Raw genomic sequence first — 13,340 nt, 5'->3', positions numbered from 1 at the left:
TTCCGGTTCGGTCCGATCCAACGGGCCGTATGCTCATCCCTAGTTTATGTGACGATAACTTGGACTTCTAGCTGACGTGAATGTGGTTCTCTTCATTGCTAAAAACGCAAGAATCAAATAAATATAAACATTTTTATATATTTATAAAGGTATAAAAAAGTTTTATTATGTTTAATACGTTTGTAAAGGTACAAAACATATTTTGCACCTTTAAAAATATAAAGGTATAAAAACATATTTTACACCTTAAAAACATACGTTTTATTATGTTTAATAAATTAATAGTTATTTTTGTTAATATCCCAAAGATATAATATAAGTCGGATTAGCTTTACTGATTGATGTGTTCCTTACTATTTAAGTTGGTGTATATTTTAATCAGTATTCTTCTTAATGATTAAAACATAATTCAATAGAACATTGATAATTTTGTTGAATTATAATCCATTTGATTAATTATCATCTACGAATAAATATTAAATGACTATAAGGTTTAGCGAAGATATTTGTCTATGACCAAGAATAAACGAGAGTAAAAGCGTGGAGCACTGTGATCCATCCAGTGTTAGAAGGTATGCTACATTTAGTTTATTTCTAAGATATAAATATATAATTCAGTAGTTTTCCAACAAGCACCAGTGGTCTAGTGGTAGAATAGTACCCTGCCACGGTACAGACCCGGGTTCGATTCCCGGCTGGTGCATATTTGAAGCTGTGATGATAATGCGTTGATTTGTAAGGCTGGTCCCTTACTCCTCTCTGATTTCAGACGAGTTAAAAGCGCTTCTGAGCTTTACTTTTTTTTGTTATTGCGTTGTCTAATAATCCTCTACAAATATATTGTATATATCTAATCAAACTATAATGTTCTTTATAAATTTTAATTAAAAGAATCCTTTTTATATCAATTACTTTTTATTTGGGTGTGAGTTAAAAGCGCTTGTGAGCTTTAATTTTTTGTTATTGTTGTTGTCTAATAATCATCTACAAATATTGTATATATCTAATCAAACTATAATGTTCTTTATAAATTTTAATTAAAAGAATTCTTTTTGTATCGATTACTTTTTATTTGGGTGTTGCTCTTTGCTGAATTTGCACCAAATGTATTACATCTGTGCATTTTTTCTGCCGGTGTCTTCATTCAAATGTCAACCTAACGTTCAATTCAAAATTAGTATCCTTTCTATAAACGCAAATAAAATTTGTTTAATTAACCCGTTTTTGGTATCTCTAATACATGCATCACATTTTTGAGAGTTTGTGTTATCTATAGATTTCGTATTTTCGTGGGTACTTGTACTTTCCACAAAGAACGAAAAGTCGAAAAACGTAGCCCTTTAAGTATTCACGAATCGAGATTCAGCCCATATCATTTGGTGCAAGATATTTTACATAAATATCCGTTACCCGATTACCCGACACTAGCCCATCTTCGAAGCTAAATGCAAGCCATACATTTTCTTTCCAAATCATCTTTACTTCTCTAGAAGAGTAGAAGGTCTGTCGTCTTCTAGTTTCTCTCCGTCGCTTTTCACTGCAATCCCATTTTGATTTTGCTCCCTCTCTGTTCATAGACTGTGAACTGTGATTCAGTGAGGGAGTCAATCATCATGGAAATGGCTGTTGGAATACATAACTCTATCACTCCAACACTAAACCCCAATCAAAAGGGCTTCCCTTTATCTTCACCTTTTCTAAGAACCCAACTCTCCGTTGGTCGCACCTTATCTTCTTATTCATTTTCTAAAATCAAGTCTCCATCTTTCTCGCGTTCAAGAAGAAACCCTCTTCCTAATTTCATCAAATGTTCTGTTTCTGAAGCTGAGGCCACTGACACCACTACCGGTAATTGTTCTTCGCTTAAATGGTTTCACTCCTTTGTAATTTCATTATTAATCTTCCTTGGGTTCTTAAACCGTGCTTAAATTTTGTAATATTATTCAATTGGTCCTATCAATATCCCTCTTGCAAATTTCTATTGCATTCGTGGTGTTCGATTAAATGTCAAACATATCAACCTGAGCGTTGCAACATGAAACTAATCTTGATTAGCTGCTTTCGTTTTTCTGGCGTGTTTTATCATGTTTCTGTTGATGCAGAGAAAAAGGTCACATTAGTGAGGAGAAACGACATAAGGAATATCGCAATTGTTGCTCATGTCGATCATGGAAAGACAACTCTAGTTGATGCAATGTTGAAGCAAGCAAAAGTAAGCATATATATACTTCCTTTACATATATCATTCATCATTTAAACTTTTTGTATCACAATCTTAAGCTTTTTAAACAGATAATTACCAAAGGAAATATCGTATATCCAAATTGTGGTTACATCAGATAAATTTGTACTCTTTATTTCTTTGGATAAGCTTCCTTTACGTGTTACGACGCTACCTATCATTGTTTAATTAAATTTACATGTTAATGAACCGAAAATTCCCTACTTTTTTGCAGGTATTTCGTGATAATCAAGTTGTCGAAGAAAGAATTATGGACTCAAATGACCTAGAACGTGAGAGAGGAATTACAATCCTTAGTAAAAACACATCTATCACTTACAAAGACACAAAAATGAACATTATCGACACTCCTGGACATTCCGACTTTGGAGGTGAAGTAGAACGTGTCCTTAATATGGTGGAGGGAGTTCTTTTAGTGGTAATCTTTCTACCATTTATTTCAACACTCGAAGCAATTCTAAAACATTTTAATAATAAAGTGTTGTTTGATAATAAATTAATATAAATCTAAATCCAAATATGGAGTTTGTTTTCACTTTTCAGGTAGATTCTGTTGAGGGCCCAATGCCACAAACAAGATTTGTTTTAAAGAAAGCTCTTGAATTTGGTCTTGCAGTTGTTGTTGTTGTGAATAAAATTGATAGACCTTCTGCACGTCCAGAATTTGTTATCAATTCCACTTTTGAACTCTTCATTGAACTAAATGCATCTGATGAACAGGTATCTGAGTACTATCTTCTACTAGAAATATCCATAAATAGAAATGTATATAAATGTCAACTTTTGTTGCAGTGTGATTTCCAAGCAGTATATGCAAGTGGTATACATGGAAAAGCTGGACTTTCTCCTGATAATTTAGCAGATGATCTGGGCCCACTTTTTGAGTCAATAATTAGGTGCATTCCTGGACCTCGCATTAAGAAAGATGGATCACTTCAAATGCTTGTTAGTTTTTTCAAACTTTTCTTCCTCATTTTCACTTATTAAAAGTTCCATTTCTCAATTTTAGTTTCTTTTTTTAAGGTCACGAGTACAGAGTATGATGAACACAAAGGGAAAATAGCTATAGGAAGGTTACATGCTGGTGTTCTGAATAGAGGCATGGATGTTCGTGTAAGTCATTGTGTCAAATTCACTGAATAAATGATTTTTTTTTTTTTTTTTTTTGAGAAAATAATGACACACTGTTATTTCAGATATGCACATCAGACGATGCCTGTAGATTTGGAAAAGTGAGTGAATTATTTGTGTTTGAGAAATTCTACAGAGCTCCTGCAGAAAGTGTGGAGGCTGGTGATATTTGTGCTGTTTGTGGTATTAATGATATTCAGGTAGTTTTTTTTTTTTTTTTTTTTTGGTACTTTTCCATTTATAAGAAACTTATGTGAAAGATGATGATTAAATATTATTTCTTTACACAGATTGGGGAGACAATTGCTGATAAGAATGATGGAAAGGCATTACCTGCAATTAGGGTTGAAGAACCTACAGTAAAAATGGCTTTCTCAATCAATACTTCACCATTTGTTGGGCGTGAGGTAAGTTATGATACATATATCATGTTATACACATTTATTTTTCCTCGGTCAAATGTCTAAAATGTCCTTTGTTATCTCTCAGGGAAAGTATGTTACTAGTAGAAATTTAAGAGACAGACTCTACCGTGAAATTGAAAGAAATTTGGCCATGAAAGTTGAAGATGGTGAAACTGCTGATACGTTTCTTGTTAGTGGACGTGGTACTTTACACCTTACAATACTAATAGAAAACATGTAAGAATTTATTTATTTATTTATTTACATTGTTATTTTATGCAATTTGCTACCTTTTCTTTATGAATTTATTTATTTACATATGATTAGGCGAAGGGAAAATTACGAGTTCATGGTGGGACCTCCAAAAGTAATCAACAAGAGAATTGATGATAAGTTGCTTGAACCTTACGAGGTACAAATTTTTTAGTTAGATAAAAATCATTTATACATTTTTTTAATTGAAAATTTTAAAGTTTTATATTTAATACTTGCAGATTGCCACAGTGGAGGTGCCTGAAGTACATATGGGGTCGGTTGTTGAACTTCTTGGTAAAAGGCGTGGCCAAATGGTTGATATGCAAGGGCTTGGGTATGTATTGTGAATTATGAATTATATTTTTTTCTTTCATTTCATTAAGTGGTGTCTTTTATTCTTGAAGTGTTTTTTGGATGGTTTTGTTGTGTTTAGATCGGAAGGAACAACGCTGCTTAAATACAAAATCCCGACGCGTGGACTTTTGGGACTTAGAAACGCGATTCTAACCGCGTCTCGAGGGACCGCAATTCTCAACACGATATTCGATAGTTACGGGCCATGGGCGGGCGACATGTCGACACGTGATCTCGGATCCTTGGTAACTATACATTCTAACGACATAGAAGCTTTTTTTTTTTTTTTTTTCGTGTTGAAATGACCTTTTTGCCCATTATGTTTATAGGTTGCTTTTGAGGATGGAGTATCCACTTCGTATGCTCTTATAAGTTCTCAAGAAAGAGGACAAATGTTTATAAAACCGGGGATGGAAGTGTACAAAGGTCAGATTGTTGGGATTCATCAAAGACCCGGTGATTTATCCCTCAATGTATGCAAAAAGAAAGCTGCTACAAACGTGCGTTCTAACAAAGAAGTGTCTGGTAAGAAACTCACTCAATTCAATCACATAAGGGCAATAAATATAAAAATAAATGAAACTATGTTACTATTTGTTGCATTTAACATGTGACATATTTTGATTGGTGTATGCAGTTGTTCTTGACACGACATTGGACTATAGTCTTGACGATTGCATTGAGTATATTCAAGAAGATGAATTAGTGGAAGTAACTCCAAAAAGTATACGCATGTGCAAAAATCCAAAGATGAGCAAAAAGGGTCGATGAACAAAAATCTAAAATGTCGGAAAATAAAAACTCTATAGAGTAAAAAATATATAGGAAATTTTGATTTTTATTGTTTATTGTGTAGTTGGTTACGGATGTATATGAGCGTCCTAAAAAACCTCACAAGTCTATAGTTATTTATTGTTGACGTTTGGTATTAATTATGTTTGTTATATCATGTAGAATTATTTGATGTTATAACTATTTTTTATATTCCAACAGGCAATGTGGCGAAAATTATATAATAGAAAACACACATAGATATGATATATTAATATTTGTATTTCATTTCCAGGTAGATAGAAAATGATTTGTTTATATTATGCTTACTGTGTACATATTTAAATGGTTGATTTTATTTTAAATTTAGAAAAAATAAAAGATTATAAATAAAGTTCATGAAATCCTCAAGTTTAATATTTTCCATATATCTTTTTGACTTAATAATTATTTATCAGTGTTATTAACAAGATAACATGGATAAAATAACATGATAATAATAGTATATCGTTTTTTCGTTCAACGAACGGAATCACAAATTAAGTTTACACGATGGGATAAGTCGTATGTTTTTTAATACAAACTAGAAAAGGACACGCCGTTTTTTAAAGTTGTCAAAGTTGGGTAAATATAGTGGCAAAATTCTAAAAGAGGTTTTTTGTGTTTTTTAATCAAAATGTAAAAGTTTTGACTACAAGGACGAAAAGTGTCAAATTCATTAAAGCTTTGTGGCAAAAACACCAAAATGTAAAACTTTTGACTGTAAGGACTAAAAGTGCCAAAGTCACTAAAGATTTGTGACAAAAACCTAAAGTCATAAAAACTTAATCAAAACATAAAAATGTAAAAGTTTTGATTTTAGGGACAAAAAATGTCAAATGCACCAAACATTTGTGGCAAAAACCTAAAATCAAAAAATTTACTGTTACTAAGATCTTTTGGATTTAATATATATATATATATATATATATATATATATATATATATATATATATATATATATATATATATTGCCAACTTTGCTTGATTCGATGCACAAGATGGACGTGAGATGTTGTTGGACAGTCTGCTTCTTGGGTTGTACATCTGACTTTTAGTCAAACATGACGTTCGAGAAGAATGACTACTTCTTGAATTTATTGGGTCTCAAGCCGACATTTATAAGTCAAAGTTTTTTTTTTCGAAAATTTGTATATTTGTAAGAAGCTAAAAACTTTAATATCAACCGCTAAGTTATGATTAAAATATGGAGAATGGTCATTTATTAATGACAATATACCCAGAAAAAAAAAACGTTTCACAACAACAAACTTTGATAAAGACATTCATAAGAAAATACGTTACAATATAATAATATTCATTCTTATAACTAGAAAGCGTCCATGTTTAAAATTCTATTGATTGTAAAACTGGTCTTTTTAAGAATTAAGACGATGTGATATTCGATAATAATTTGGTTGACGAGGTCCAGTTGGGTGTGTATGATTACTTAATTAGTCAACGGATTGGATGGTGCTAGAGAAGTATTGGGGCCAAAATTGAAAATTCAAACAACAAGGACTTTTGTATTATGTTTCTGGAATAATAGATAAATTTAAATATTTAAATATAAAATTATTAACATTTTTTGTTTTTACTATTATAATAATAATAATAATAATAATAATAATAATAAATAACAAAATGAATGGTAATCACATTTTAGACACGTGAGTATTAACCAACCTGTGAATAGACAATCAAATGTGAATATTTTGACCTATGTATTATCGATCATGTATTTTGTATTATTATAATTCTCTTCTTTGTTTCATTTTGAGTAAAATACCTATAGATCGTAGGATTTTCAGGATATATATTGTTCTTTGCATATACAGTATATTTTTGTATTTTATGTTTAATAATTTTCGACGAGGAATAATTGTTTTTCGTAAAAGGTACACGTGGGAAACCGCGGCAATCAATGTTGACCAAACATTAACTGCTAGGCTGCCACATCAGCAGCAAAGGCTGCTACGGGTAAATTGTTCACGTGTCGACAGCCCTTCTAATTTACATTATAACCCATCTTAACTTCTTATCCTATATATATATATATATATATATATATATATATATATATATATATATATATATATATATATTTTGACAAACAAGAGTTTACATATTACAACATAAGAAAGGAGAGTAACACTCAAACCATTTACATGAATTATGAGACCCCCTAAATTTATGCCAAGAGAAAACCAATGAGACAACATCGTCAACTAACATCGCATGAGATTGAACCATGTTGTTGTAGATTCTGTTGTTCCTAGCCTTCCAGATTCGCCGAATAAGTCCATACAGAATGGCTAATAACCTTTTGCGTTTTGTGGGGCAATTACCCCATCGGGCACCAAAATCTTGCAACTCCGCCACCTTTGTAAATTGCCCATAAGGAATTTCGCACCTGTTAAGAATCATTTTAATGACTTCTGAAGCAAATGAGCAGCTCGTAAACAGATGGTCTGCAAATTCTTCATCTGTATTACAAAGTTTGCAGATCAGTGAGTCAGTTTGAACACCTCTCATTGACAGAGCAGCTGCAACCAGAATCCTCCCTTGCTTCGCCCTCCAAGAAAAGTTGGACACCTTTATCATGACTATTTTCAGCCATATGAATGGTACGCCTCCTGTGTTCGTGATTTTTGAATCAAAGAGTCTCAACAAAGCTTCCACTATGAACTCACCGTCTGGGTTAAACTTACACTAGAATTTATCACGTTTCTGCAGAAAGTTATAACCACATAAAACCAAATTCAAGTTGACCACTTCATGATTAGCCTGATCAGAATTTGGAGTTGATTTCCACGCCCATTTAAAGACTCCGTCCTCTCTCCTTTCAGAAATGAAGCAAGATTTTCGGGATTCTAAAGCAAATAAATTTGGGAACAGTTCCTAAAGTGTGTTGTAGGCAAACCACTTGTCTTTCCACAACAGCGTTTTTGTAACACCCCGTTTATTAAATAAATAAATAGATACAATTAATATGAATAGTAGCCCTAAAATCAATAATTATATAGCAAGGTGTTGGTCTCGAGGAGCTAATTATCACAATTTTAGAGATTGGGGGTTAAAAGTGTAAAATCCGGATTCAGATTGTCAATATTTATGAAGACAGGGACTCCGTAGTATTTATTGGAACTTAAGTTGAAAAGAATGAGAGGATGAGGGACTAAAAATGTTAACATGGCTGAAGTTTGATCATTGGACCTAAATTGAAATGAATTTAGAATGCTGAGGGCTAAAGAGTAAATTCTGAACTTAATTTGTAAAGGATTTTAGAAGGTGGGGTTTAAAGGGTAAATATTGGGATCTGTTTCGAAATGATTTCTGGAGGGAGGGACCATTTTTGCCATTATGGAAATAAGTTTGTAGGGCTCGGGTATATAACCCATACAAACCCTAACCCTAAAGAGATGAACAACAGTCACCTCCCCCTTATGCCTTCCTCACCGGCACCGCCATCACCCCCATTTTCCGATCAGCGAAAGGCCGCCAGCGACAAGGACCACCGGACATCCTCCATTCTTCTCATTTTCTTTCTCCAGCCACCATCGTTATGGAGGTCGTCGTCATCTCGTGGCCGTTGTCTAAGTTACGAGCCACCGTCTACGCCACCTCAGTGCCGTCGACGATGGAAGGGTGGACGAACCGGTGAATGGACGTTGTGACAGAAGAGGCTGAAGAGGCGATGCTCGATGTCGCTGCCGCCGCTATCTCCGGCCGATGGCGTCACTGTTGCTGTTGTTCCCGGTGACGGCTAGTCGCCACCTCCCCACCGTATTTTCTTCTCCTCCTCCGTGAAGATATAGCCTTTATCGTTGCGCCGCTGCCGCCGTCGAGCGACTATTTCATGCACTCTGGTTTCCTTCCGCAACTCTCTTCCACTATTACATTGCAAACCGCCGCCAACACCGCCGTCAGTACCGCTTCTGCCGCCACCGTACGCCGCTAGGTGGGTGGCTGGGTCCATCTTGCAAATAGAAGTGTGTGTGGTTGTATTTCCATTGTTAGTGTGTGTTGTGTGTGTTTTGTCTAGCCGGAAAACCAAGAAAGCCACTATCTACCACCGTCAGCCACCATAAGGGTGGTTGTGTGTGTGTTTATCTATTAGTGTGTGTGTTTATTTTGGGTTAAAGCATTATAAAATGTAATTAGAGGTTAGAATAATGAAAAGAAACTCATAACACCACCGTGAGGTGGTGGCGGCCGCCTCCTGCCTTCGTGTTGGGTGGCGGTGTGCCTTGTTGTGTTTTGGTTTCGTTTGGGATGCTTGGACAAAATGGGCTAGAACCATAACCACCACCGTGAGGTGGTGACCGCCGTTGAGAGCCGCCGTGAGCCGCCGTTGACCGCCACTACCCGAGGTGGTAATGGGTGGTGCCCGCCTAATGAAACCCTAATGGGCCTAATGAAACCCTAATTGATCTAAAGACATAGTTTTGGGCTTATTGGGCTATGATTGGGTTGGAAACCCTAATTAGGGTTTAGAAAACCCTAAATTTGGAATCATGGGCTTGGACTTATCGTGACCCGCATTTTGGGCCATTGGAATTGGATTATGTATTAAGCCCGACCACACCATATGATTTGTCTAGTAGAGTGATGGACTTAATGGATTAAGTCCTTAATGGGTTAAGTGAGAAACACTTAACCCTAATCGTCATTTTATGTGAAAACCCTAATTACACTTGGGCTTTGAGTTGGGCCTTTCTATTGGGCTGTGGTGATTGGGTTATTAATGGGCCATCCAAGAATAATCATATGGACTAGAACATTTAGATGGGCTTTAGGGTAAGGCCCATATGTGAGGTTTGGGCCCAATTTGGAAAATTGGGCCATAGATGAGCCATAATTGGGCCTTTATGATTATGAGATATTAGGCCATTAGAAATGCCAAATGTTTGGACTGGACTAAGTAGTTGGGCCTTAGAATAAAACCATGTAAAGGTTTGGGCCCAATTTGGAAAATTGGGCCATATGTTGGGCTTTGATTCACAGTTTGACCTTTGAGCCTTTGGATTGGGCATTGAGCTTGAATCAAGCTAAGTTAGGGGTAAAGTAGTCTTTTACCCCAAGCATGGACTTATGGATGTATGTTGGAACCCAATTATTAATTGGGTATTGTTTTGATATTAACAGTTCGGGAAGTTGTCATCCAGTAGTCCGGGTTTTTGTCTGCGAGACTTTAGCAGTGCGATGTGAGTTACCTTCCAGTAGAAGTGGGTCTAAGGCACCAATGCCGACCCACTAGTAGGAAATGTTTGTTAGATGATTGTCTTTGTGATAATTGTCTGATATGCCACCATCTGTCATGTTTATGTGTTAGTATGATATGTTATTATGTGGTAGTGGTAGGGGTGAAATAGTCCCCAGTTATCGGTTGAAAGATACCGAACAGGTAGGTCGGGCACCCAGATATGCCTGACAGTATATTTATGTATGTTATGCTATGTTATTATGTGGTAGTGGTAAGGGGTGAAACAGTCCCCCGATACCGGTTGAAAGATACCGAAGGGGTAGGCCAGCACCCAAATATGCTAGGCAGTTACCGATTGAAAGATACCGAAGGGGTAGGCCAACACCCAGATATGCTAGGCAGTTACCGGTTGAAAGAGACCGAAGGGGTAGGTCGGGCACCCAGATATGTCTGGTAGTATGTGATTGTATGGTATGTGGTATGATGGGGGAACCCATTAAGCTTCGTGCTTACGGTTTTCAGTTTTGGTTTCGGGTACTTCGTTTCAAAGGAAAGGAGGCGGCTCGATCGCAGCGCATCACACTATGATTTTCTGCACATGAGATCTTTGGGATTACACTCTGATATTATTTTATGATAACATGTTTGATTACTGACACTTTGGTCTTGACATGTGATGTTATTATGAATGTTTTTATACTGTTGGTTTTTTAATAACTTAATTAAAAACGAAATTTTTGGTCTTGAATTTTGGGATGTTACAGTTTTGTTCCCCGAGAAGACATGTTGTTGGAAGATATCATCAACATAAATATTCATCATAGCAAGATCATCAAAGACTTTGGAAATATTATGCCATACACCTGAGAAGGTTTTTTTTCGAGAAGTTCTGCCATGGTTTTCTTCTAAATTATGGATCCCATAAATGACCGAACTCCACAGAGAACATGGTTCATTATGTAATCTCCAAAGCCATTTACATAACAGTGACAGATTTTGCACTTTGAGCGACCCAATCCCAAGACCACCATCTTTTTTTGATGATAAAACCTTATCCCAAGCTATCAAATTGATCTTCCTCCCAACGATTCAACTTCCCCATAAGAAATTTCTTTTTAGCTTCTCTAATTCCTCAATAACACATGCAAGTGCTTTGAATAATGAGAAATAATAGGTCGGCAAACTACCAAGAACCACTTTGATCAATGTCACCCTTCCACCAAAAGATAAATGTCTAACTTTCCAGTCCGATAACTTAGACTGAAATCTTTCAATAACGGGTTGCCAATATTTATTGCGTGACATGTTCGCCCCTACCGGAACTCCGAGGCACATAAACGGAAGAGACTCCACTAGACATCCGAGTTCGATCGCCCACCTCCTAGTTTCATTGTTTTCCACACATAACCTAATTACTTTTGATTTGTGAAAATTTACCTTAAGCCTCGATGAGACTTGGAAGCATCTATTAAATTCAAACAATAATGATAGACAAACATATGTTTCATGTTTTTATATTTTTTGTTTCTTCATATCAGATTTATGAAGCTCTTCAATTAAGTCATAACGTATGACTCAAAGATCTATATAGTTTTTAAGGCTAAGAGGCATGATTATTATATGTCTCGTATCACATTATATTCACAACATCTTTGCTATCATATTATTACACCACAACTCGGCGAGTTGGCCCTACTCGGCGAGTTCAGAGCTGACTCGGCGAGTTTGTGCGTCAGGCAGAGGATATTTCGAGATTTTGTTGCTATTTTGACTTGGATTTGATGCCTAAATCGTTTTTTTGAAGTTAAAATCCGAATTTTATCTTAATTAAATGATTATCCTTGCCAAAACACAAGATAATTACCAATTGATTAGATAATAAATTCCTTATATGATTAAAATTGATTATTTGTATTAATTGGGTAACTTATCTTGCAAGAAATTGAATTAGGTCAAATATAGATAATCACTAAATTAATTGTTTGATTTATATTATTTGTTATTTGATCCCTAGTAAGTTTGAATAGTTTCAAATTACTCCCTTTAGGTTTTATAGTTTAAATTTGAACCTAAAAGTTTGTTTTTGAAATTTAAATAGTTAAACCCTAATGTTTTGAAATGTTTCAAAACTTGCCCTCAAGTTTTGGAATTTAAAATTTTGATTAATAGTTTAATTATGTAATATTTAAATTCTAAAACTCAAGTATTTTGAAAAGTTCAAATTACACCCTCATGGTTTTGTTAAGTTAATTAAAAGTTTAATTAAAAGAGAAAGTTAATAAAACCACCTAGTATTTTAAAAGTGTAAAATACACCCTATACTATATATATGTAACATTAAAAGTCTAATATTATATATATAAGTAAAGAGTCATTCTTACCGTTAGTAGGCCTCATTCACGAAGCTGGTCTATAAGGGGTGTTTAAGGAAATTGCCTATAAAATGGCGATTGAATGGGTATCCACTCTTACCCACCGCACTCTTGACTAGTGGAGGGTCGTTAGCCGAACGGGTAGGATAGGACGAAACCTTCCATTATAAGTATAATGAAGTACAAAGTAACTAAATGCTTTTATAAATTCCCAAATCATAGTTACTTTAGGAAAAATGTGGAATTGTATGCTAATCCATGGAATTACACTTTGTACTTTTGTCGAAACGTTAGTGGAGCGTGTGTGGTTAACCGGCACACTAATTTGGGTTTGGCATTGGTGACGAAGGGTGATTCGATGTCTGTCATAGATCAATGGAGCGTGTGTGGTTAACCGGCACATTGATTAGGTGAGCATGACATTGAGTGCACCAAGTACATTCGCATGGTTATTCACACCTTATTTGTGATCCTCGGCATCCCAGTCACAAATAGAAGGGCATAATCGAGATTTAACATGCCATTGAAAAGTTCAATGAATCTCAAAAGATCTAGGAGTTTCAATT

General features: G+C 35.1%; 1 protein-coding gene and 1 non-coding gene across 2 annotated transcripts; both read left to right on the top strand.

The window, feature by feature from the left end:
* The first annotated feature begins 632 nt into the window (after positions 1 to 632).
* On the top strand, positions 633 to 703 carry TRNAG-GCC (transfer RNA glycine (anticodon GCC)). The gene has a single exon. It is a non-coding gene; the product is annotated as a tRNA-Gly (tRNA).
* A 768-nt stretch (positions 704 to 1,471) lies between these two features.
* On the top strand, positions 1,472 to 5,376 carry LOC145112022 (putative elongation factor TypA-like SVR3, chloroplastic). Its single transcript, XM_079048235.1, has 14 exons — positions 1,472 to 1,848; positions 2,103 to 2,212; positions 2,457 to 2,660; positions 2,786 to 2,962; positions 3,035 to 3,187; positions 3,266 to 3,355; positions 3,439 to 3,573; positions 3,664 to 3,780; positions 3,863 to 4,014; positions 4,105 to 4,189; positions 4,272 to 4,366; positions 4,466 to 4,631; positions 4,716 to 4,911; positions 5,024 to 5,376. The coding sequence occupies exons 1-14, from the start codon at positions 1,614 to 1,616 to the stop codon at positions 5,155 to 5,157; spliced, it is 2,049 nt and encodes a 682-aa protein (XP_078904361.1). The 5' UTR covers positions 1,472 to 1,613; the 3' UTR covers positions 5,158 to 5,376.
* Positions 5,377 to 13,340: the final 7,964 nt, after the last annotated feature.

The sequence above is a fragment of the Lactuca virosa genome, chromosome 5 (genome assembly GCF_052849685.1).
Source record: "Lactuca virosa cultivar CGN04683 chromosome 5, Lactuca_virosa_CGN04683_v6, whole genome shotgun sequence".
In the NCBI taxonomy this organism is placed as follows: domain Eukaryota; kingdom Viridiplantae; phylum Streptophyta; class Magnoliopsida; order Asterales; family Asteraceae; genus Lactuca; species Lactuca virosa.
The sequence above is the reverse complement of the archived record's forward strand: the minus strand, read 5'-3'. Positions and strand labels throughout refer to the sequence as shown.

Bases quoted from the DNA above. Each gene is read 5' to 3' on its own strand.
- LOC145112022 (XM_079048235.1), top strand. From the start codon at position 1,614: ATGGAAATGGCTGTTGGAATACATAACTCTATCACTCCAACACTAAAC. The intron at 4,632-4,715 runs GTAACTATACAT...TTATGTTTATAG, and splicing joins CACGTGATCTCGGATCCTTG to GTTGCTTTTGAGGATGGAGT. The intron at 4,912-5,023 runs GTAAGAAACTCA...TGGTGTATGCAG, and splicing joins TTCTAACAAAGAAGTGTCTG to TTGTTCTTGACACGACATTG.